General features: G+C 39.5%; 1 protein-coding gene across 1 annotated transcript in view; it reads left to right on the top strand.

Annotated features, from left to right (window-relative positions):
- Nucleotides 1–8,895, top strand: part of IPO11 (importin 11) — a 106,516-nt gene that overhangs the window by 7,071 nt on the left and 90,550 nt on the right. Inside the window, 3 exon segments of the mRNA XM_009645807.2 lie at nt 1,430–1,513; nt 1,804–1,947; nt 5,010–5,110. Of these exon segments, the coding sequence (XP_009644102.1) occupies nt 1,810–1,947; nt 5,010–5,110 (239 nt within the window). The 5' untranslated portion in view covers nt 1,430–1,513; nt 1,804–1,809.

Raw genomic sequence — 8,895 nt, 5'->3', positions numbered from 1 at the left:
TGCTCGGGCGTGGGGTCCTCCCCAGGCTGCAGGTGGGGATCTGCTCCCTCGTGGGCCCCCCTGGGCTGCAGGGGCACAGCCTGCCCCACCACGGGCTGCACCAGGGGCTGAGGGGAATCTGTGCTCCGGCGCCTGGAGCCCCTCCTGCTGCACTGACCCTGGTGTCTGCAGGGCTGTGCCTCTCGCATATCCTTACTCCTCTCTCCTGGCTGTAATTGTGCCGTTTCTTTCCACCTTCTTAAATCTGTTATCTCAGAGGCGCTACCACCGTGGCTGATGGGCTTGGCCTTGGCCAGTGGCAGGTCCGTCCTGGAGCAGCTGGCATTGGCTCTCTCGGACATGGAGGAAGCTTCTGCCAGCTTCTCACAGAAGTCGCCCCTGCAGCCTCCCCACTACCAATACCTTGCCACGCAAACCCCATGCACAGGGTGGTTAAAGCAGAGAGATAAAAAGATACATCACATGTAAAGGATAAAGCCCAGGTTGAGTTACTTGTTCTGTTCAAGTATGGCTGTGAAGAGAGATCTGATATTGCGGCTCATATTTTTGAAAGCACACTTTCTTTAACCTTAGGACCTTCAATTTTTAGTCTGTTTTTGCTGAGGATGGAGACTTACAGATTGAGACTTCTTAGATTATTACTTTTTTTTTTTTTTAAATCATGCAGGGCTATTACTGGTATAAAAGGCCTTCAGTCTTGTTGCTAGTTTTGTTGTTAACGTGTTTGTTTTCTTTAAAAAAGTGAAAATTTTAAACCTATGTCAGACTAGGATTTAATTTCTCTAGCTTTCTTACTATCACCATAGCAATTTTACACCTCAAATTTTTTTTATTCTGAAGGTTGGAAAACCAAACTTTTTTTTATGGTTAAACAAAAGCAAATCCTCAGGCCTGTTAGAAGGGAAACTGTGCTTGGTTGTTTATTTAGAAAACTTTATATAAATATTTAACATATCTGTATTACTAAAAGTTTACATAGGTTATAAATGCAAGTTTTTATAGACAAAACCAATTTTAATCATTAGACTTCACAGTCACTTTTATGTATGTTTCTCTTTATTTTGTTCTCATGCTGTTTCTGCAGTCATTATAAAGGTAAACTCTGTGTCATCTGGAGACTAATGTTTTGGTAGTCTTTACAGTGTACAAGACTATATTGGAAATTAGGCAATTGGCATTCTTAGTTCAGCTCATTAGCATTTCATATGCTAACTAGATAATAAAGGAATACAAATATATTGAGGAAAATTCAGTTTCATTTAGGACTCAATTGTTGAACTATATTTCATCCTCTTTTAATTGATATAAAATGCCTAGATCAATTTGAATTGTAGAACCTAACCACCTGAAATGAGTCATTTTCTCTTTTGGGGAAAAACTATGCAGAAAATAAAAAAATGTTAATATTCTGCATCTTTGCCTCTTTCAGACAACCCTATGATTTGCTCTGCCTACAACTGAAGTCATTGCGAGTTGCGGTTTTGCTGTTATCTTGCTGTGCTTCACAGGAGAGGTAACTGGTTTAAAATCAAAATATTTTCTGTAATTCCTCAAATCTAGTACATGTGCTTGTAATGATAGATTAATGCTTGCTTCTCCTCCTGAAAGGTTTCTGAAAGCAAAATAGTTTAATCACTGTACCTTCACACTGCCTGTGAGTGGGTGTAATGCTATCTTACACAGTGTATAGTCTAATGAAAAAGTAGTGTGGGATGTTTAGATAATCTGAATGCAAAATATCTGTCTATATTTGCTGTCTTTTTTTTTTCTTAAGTGTTTTTCCTCCTTTTTAAATGTTTTCAGATTTTCATGGATCTCAATAGTGCTAGCAATATTGTTTTGCGAGTCTTGACCCAAGCTACTAGTCAAGATACTGCAGTGCTGAAGCCAGCTGAGGAACAACTGAAGCAGTGGGAGACACAGCCAGGTTTTTATTCAGTCTTGTTGGTAAGATACAGTGGAAAAGTGCTATTAAGTAGACTTCGAGTAATTTTGAATGTACTGTTGAACCATGACCTCAGGCTGAGAGGACTCTTGGCAAAGGAATTACTTTTACTACCCCATGAGGCAGGGACACTTGTATGTACCAAGGCAGACGCCACCTTTTCTTTGTTGTGGAGGTGATGCATTGTGACCATTTCCATAGAAGTTCCCCTGTGCTTTTCACTGCAGTAAGTTTGATACCCAGCTAGGATTGCTTTACTTCTTGTCAGTGGAGAGAGACTCCCCAGGGAGAGTAGCTGACTGGGCTGGTAGTAAGGTTCCTGAAATGGGAAAGGCGAATATTTCTAAAGGTGCTACGACCATTGGTGAGATAGATGCATTAGTATGGTGCGGGGTGAAGAAAACATAGTCAAAGGAGGAGACCCAAGTGTTTCAGAGAAGACATCTGGAAGTTAAGTGGTGTTATTCTCTGACTCCTATGTAAGTGTTTATACCAGTCCTAAAAACACAGATAAACTGCTTTTCCTACAAACGTCTGTCTTCAGCGCATAGGATGAATGACTCAGAGTTATGGACTGATACATTCTGTTCTCTGTAGACCCTCTGTTTCGTTTGTTTGGAAAGTTGAAGGCAAGTCAGGGGATTTAGGGAAAAAGAAGAAAAATCTGACTTTTGAGTTGTCAGACTGCATTTTACCCACTGTCTTTCTGTGGTGGTAAACGATCTTGATAGAAAACAGCAGAAATTGCCACTGACTGGGAATTCTTTATTTTCTGGATGTTTGCTGTGAGAGCTTACAGCTCAGGTTGTAGACAAGTTGAGCGCTCATAACTGTAACTGAAGTTGATGTGGGTTTGTTTTAAATATAAGGGCTAAAAATGCAGGGCTTGAAAGGATCCAGTATTGTAAATTCTGTTATGGTGGTTAAGCAGCCCTGTTGGGGGACACATCAGCCTTTCCTCAGGAGTGAAATGTAAACAGTAATCTTCCAAACTAAATAGAAGTAGAGAATCCGTACTTTAGCTTGATGATGACAGGGGAACTGCCTGGGAGGGAAGGTAGTTGGCACCGTCTTGGTGGAGCAGAAGAAGGGTGTGGGGAAGCAGGTGACTGTAAATGGAGAGTTGGTAAGACAGTTACTCTCTATAGGATATGGGAAGTAACATATTATTTACTGTCAGATACAATTGCCTCTGGGATGATCAGGACAGAGAAAATTATAATGGACCATGAAATGTGCATCTTTGAATCTACGATTTTTAGTGGAGTTATTAACGTTAGTTTCTGTGCTTCTCTTTTGAAGGTGTTATGTACCTTTCTTTTGGAGAACAGAGCCGAGAGGTCAGAGATGGAGTGGCTGGTTTTGAAAAGCAACCTCTGTCCTTCACCAGTTGTATCAGTTTATGTATTGTTTATCTTCATTGCTGTTATTTCTATGCAGTGTTAGTGTGTTATATGAAATACTTTGTTTTGGGTAGCTCATATGTGGATACAGAATATATAGAGAGGTTTCACTGGTTTTTGTGTGGATACCTTGGCCTTTTTTTTTGCATTTCTCATCCAGGCCCGGTCTAGTTTTACAATATTTTGATTTGAAGAAGCTTTGCGTCTGATGAACGTTTCAGCAAGGAGGGGAATGGTAATTAGAAGTCTCAGTGGGAGTTTCAGAACAAGCAGATTTCTTTTTCCATGTTTTGTTTGTTTTGCAATGCTGTTCATGGATATGAGGCTATAGTGGTGTTTGAAGTTTTGTATTCATATTATAAAATGCTTAAGTTGCATTTGGGAAAGGTCAAATCTTCCAGACATTCAGTCCCTCTTCCTCAACGAGCTTCGGAACATACTGCATACATATCTTTTTCATGTTGTGTGGTGTTTATCAGTGGGCTACAACCTTTTGAGTATTTTTCTGAAGGTTGCTAGTTTTGGAGTCAATACCACTGTTGGCACATAAGTGTTTGTTCTCTAGTAATTGGAGTTTGTGAGGTTTTTTATCATGTTGGGCATTATATCTAGAAAACTGTTACTATTACAGAAATAGAGTTTGAGAGAAGGTTAAGTTTTGAATTCATAGTGAAAACGCTTGATGAGGTCCCAGTTGTCTATAGTGCTGAGTTCTTTGAAGGGTTTGTTTCTAGTTCTTCAGACATGGCACCCAAAAGCAGCAGATGCTCTTGACCTGAATCCCTGCATTTTTCATGTCTGTTTTTAGTGGCCTTCTGAAAGCAATTGATACAAGTAGTGCACTCTTTTTCTACAGTGTGCTGTAGAATAAGATCACTGAGCTCACGCCTGTGTGCTCCTAAAGGAGGGAGTAATGTCTCAGCCCCTTGAGAAGGATACATCTGATGCAGTGGAAAACAGGAGGAGAGCTGCTGTTCAGGGTAGCACCTGTATTAAGATTCAGTAGCCTACCTGTAACTTGTCCTTCTTGATTATTTTACATTACTATGTAAAATAATGCCTCTGTGTTTGTCTGTATGTACATATAGGTACATAAAAGTGTATATAGATAGGTACAGGTATATGTATGTATATAGATATCTAGCTTTTTAGTAGCAGAAACTAATTTCATAGGATAAGCACAGGTAAGTTTGAGAGCTGCTGTCCTACCGTGTCACTGTTCTGTAGTCACCATTGGTAGTCAGGATGGTTCTCAGTGCATGGCAGGATAACAAACAAATCTGAAATATCTCAGAAGTCTATGGCACTGCACAATTCAGAATCCAGCTATGTCATTGAAGAGTTTAATAACTGGCTGGTGCTAGCAGTTATTATCATTATATTCCTTGCTCAGCCAGATGAGATTAGAAATGCATTTGCCCTCTATGTTGAGTTTATTTTTTATAAATCAAGTATTAGGACTAGTGATGAACATTTTTGTTATCTTTAAAAATTAATGTTTAACTCATCATTTCACTTGTCTGCATTTTGTTTATATACACCTGTACATACAGAGGTATGTGCATTTATACATATGCCAGTGGATGTGTTGTGTAATACAAGTTCTATCCTGTCTGTGACATATTGAGCAGTTTTAACTTAATCTTTTTTTTTTTAAACAGAATATCTTTACAAATCATACCCTGGATGTGAATGTAAGATGGTTAGCAGTGTTGTACTTCAAAAATGGAATTGATCGCTATTGGAGACGGGTCGCACCGCAGTAAGTTCCGATTTTCTTCCACTTCACCTTCTACAATAGGTTTTGTTAACAGTTGCCACACTGGAAAACAGCAAGTTCCTTGTTTGATGGAATTTACTTTAGAATTCACGGTGAAACTGATAAAATATTTCAACATTAGGGCTTGCTAATGAACAGTCCATTTTCATGTTTCTTCTTAACTCTGTTCATGTTTTATTTTTAAAAACTGAGTTAGAGGGCTATTTTGTAGAAACCAGATTTTGAAGTGACGTGATAAGCTTTGTAAGTTAACACCTGGACTTTCTGATAGTGGCGGATATGAAAGGTAGGATGTCTCCTGGAGAGATTATTAAGGAGGCATTTCATTAAAGCTGATGAATAATTCATATTGAGTATGTACATGAGGAAGTGGAAGTACCTATCATGATAGCAAGTTCTGGTGTTCATTTTCTGCTTTTCTGATAATTCTTGGCAAAAAGTTCTCCAAAGAAGCTAAAAATCTAACCAGTATTCTTGAGCACCAAGTCATTTACTGAGAAGTTACAAACAGTGCCATTATAATTTGTGATACCTACAGAACTATATACTTCTCACTGTTCTGTGTGAAGTTTTTTTTTTCCCCTTGAAAAAGTAGATGTAATTTCAAAAAGGTGCTCAGGAACTAAGGTGGGACATTGCTATCAGGTTGTGTAGGGTATAAATTGCAATTCCCAGTCCAGTTTTTATGGATCATGATTCTAAGCTAATTCAGAAAGTATGGCATGATATCAGTTGCCATCAGTTGTTTTAGATAGTTTAATGTATTTTGCCTTACATTGTAAGCTTTTCTGAAGATGCACCAAAAGAGGGAAAAGCGATGAAATTGTGCATCTGTAGGACATTTTACCTAGTGTAGTACTCCTTCATTATTGTGTAAAGCACTAGAGTTTTTGTATGTCTGGATTAGTATACAACTGCAAAACATCTGCAAGCATTTGGGTTCTCTTTTATGCAAGAGGAAAATACCATCTTTTGCATGGAAGATGGCATAGATCTCTTAACTTTTCTGGTTTAAAGTGATGAGGTAATGCTGCATACGTTACTGGTACTTACCAAGCATTATTCAAAGCAATGAAAACACATTGTTCCAATTTGTTAATATTTTTAGATAGATGTTAGTGTACTTCTGGTGGAAATGAAACCATAGTTCATTTCCTGCAGAAGTAGTGACTACAATTTACTGTTTGAACAGAGGTGAAAATTGAGTTATAGTCTTTCAACGTACTTTTCCTGTTGCAAATCTAATGTGATTAAAAAACCCCCAAACTACTGGCTATTAGTAAAGATTCCATGGGGTAAATATGTATTAAATTTACAGTATAAGTAAATTTTTTCCCCATTTCTGATTTTTCTATGGCAAATTTAACACAGTTAACGTATAAAATAAATTTTAAAAATTATTGGCTGCTGCTAAAGATTCTGTGTGGTAGATGTCTTAAGTTTCCACTGTATGTCCTTTTTTTCTCTATTTCTAAGTTTCTTTCTAAATTTCTGATATGTGACATCTTGTCAGTATTTTGCACTCACCTGGATCACTTTTCTCTTAGGAGAGTATGTTGAGCGCATTTTGAGATATGCTGCTTTTAAGCTGTAATTTCTCAGTTGATTGTTTTGTGAAGCAGTTGTGTTTTGGATACCATAGGTTTTGACAGTCTCATTGTACCGGCTGTATTTTTGTTGTCCTTGCAAAATTCTCGTCTTTTATCATGTCTGTCACATCATCAGCTGTCCCAGGTCCATCCATGGTAGTACCTCAAAGCTTGTTCTCATCTACCCAGCCTGTTTGGTAGAGTAGATGTTGGATTTGGAAGTAACTGGTTTCTGCTGCCTCTTGAAGGAAAGGAGTGATTTTATACCTGTGTTTTTCTCAGTGGGATGCTAACTCAGGTCTATCTATCTGCTTTACTCAGCTGTTGATTTTCACAAAATCTAAGGAAAAAATCATAACCGTTGACATTTCTGTTCTTTGCCAAATGTAGTTGAGATCTGCCAGGTAGTTTGAAGAATTATGAGAACTGGAGGAGGGTTCTTGAGGACAGATAATACATTCTATAACCTTAATTCCTTAGTACATCAGTACTAAAGATGGTTTCTTTTAGAAAGATTTGTCTTGAAGATTTATGTACTCGTGGAGAACTTTCAATCTCCAAGAACTTTCTCAATAAGTTCAATGCCTCTGTTGTACAAGTGTGCGGAAGTGAGGTTCAGATGAATCAAGCAGGGCTATCTTTACCCTTTTTCTGCTGAGCATTTCTGGTTTCTCAGCTGCTACTACTATGAAGCAGGAAAATGCTGAGAGTGAATTCTTTGGACAGTACAGTAGTTGAGTGTTTCATTGTCCTGGTTTCGGCTGGAATAGAGTTAATTTTCTTTATAGTAGCTAGCATAGTGCTGTGTTTTGGATTTAGTACCAGAAGAATGTTGATAACACACTGATGTTTTTAGGTGTTGCTAAGTAGTGCTCAGACTACTCAAGGACTTTTTGAGCTTCTCCTGCTCAGCCAGCTGGGAGGGAGCACAGCCAGGACAGCTGACCCAAACTGACCAACGAGCTATTCCATACGTCATGCTCGGGGGGGTTGGTCGGTCAGTCAGGGAGGGGAGAGTGATCGTGGCTCGCAGAGTGATTGCTGCTTGGGATGGGATGGGCATCGGTCAGCGGGTGGTGAGCAATTGCATTGTGCATCACTTGTTTTGTATATTCTCTTACATTGTTATTATTACTATTGTTATTCTTTTCTCTTTGTAAACTGTCTCTGTCTCAACCCACAGGTCTTACTTTTTTTTCCCAATTCTCTTCCCCCATCCCACTGAGGGGGGGAGTGAGCGAGTGGCTGCGTGGTGCTTAGTTGCCAGCCGGGTTAAACCACGACAGTCCTTTTTTGGCGCCCAACGTGGGGCCCAAAGGGTTGAGATAACGACAGATCTGAACGTGTTAAAAAGAATTTGTGACAAGCATTCATTATATTAGTCTCATAGTCGCTGGTCACAATGTTGTTTTATTTGCTCTCAGAGTTGTTGTCCTTGTTCGCAGAGTTCTTCTATGTAACACCTTACCTGCTGTATGCACTCCCTGTGCTGCTGGTTATCACTTTTCGCAAGTGGATTAAAGTTACTGTTCTGCTGTACTGTGTAATACTGGCTTATGCTATGATGAAATTATTGGTCATCAGATTAAGCTCGTATTTGTACTCAGTATTGCTGAGTATTATACAGTTCACTTTTTCTCCTTGGAGAGCCAGCCTGTGGGGGAGACACCTTACTCCATCTTCCCCTTCTTCTCTGAGCTAACTACAATGGTTCTTGAGAATTTTGAATATCCTTAGGATCTTCAAACCAGCATGGTCTTATCTCTAGGTTTCCTGAATGTGGTTCAGTTTTTACCCAGGGTTAGACTCCTACGTAAATATAAAATCCAAAGATCGACTCCTGCAACAGGCACTGCGGCTACACCGCAGCGACACCCACTGTAGCTACTCCAGCTGTGGACACAGGCACTGCGGCTGCTCCGACCCCAGCAACACCCATTGTAGCTACTCAAACCCCAGCGACAGGCATTGTAGTTGAACCAGGGAACGAACCTGTGCCAGAATCAGTTGCCCCTATACACAAGAAGAAAGCTTGGAAGCTAAAGTCAACTTGTTTAGAAAGGGAGGATCAAAGACCAGGGCCATCACAAGAGGAGGAGGAAGAGGAAGAACTCATAAATGAGACAGAAACGACAGTCTCTATCCTTGGGTGAACCACGAGATATGTGAAAATATTTC

This window comes from Egretta garzetta, unplaced genomic scaffold, assembly GCF_000687185.1.
Source record: "Egretta garzetta isolate BGI_Z169 unplaced genomic scaffold, ASM68718v1 scaffold659, whole genome shotgun sequence".
NCBI lineage: Eukaryota > Metazoa > Chordata > Aves > Pelecaniformes > Ardeidae > Egretta > Egretta garzetta.
The sequence above is the reverse complement of the archived record's forward strand: the minus strand, read 5'-3'. Positions and strand labels throughout refer to the sequence as shown.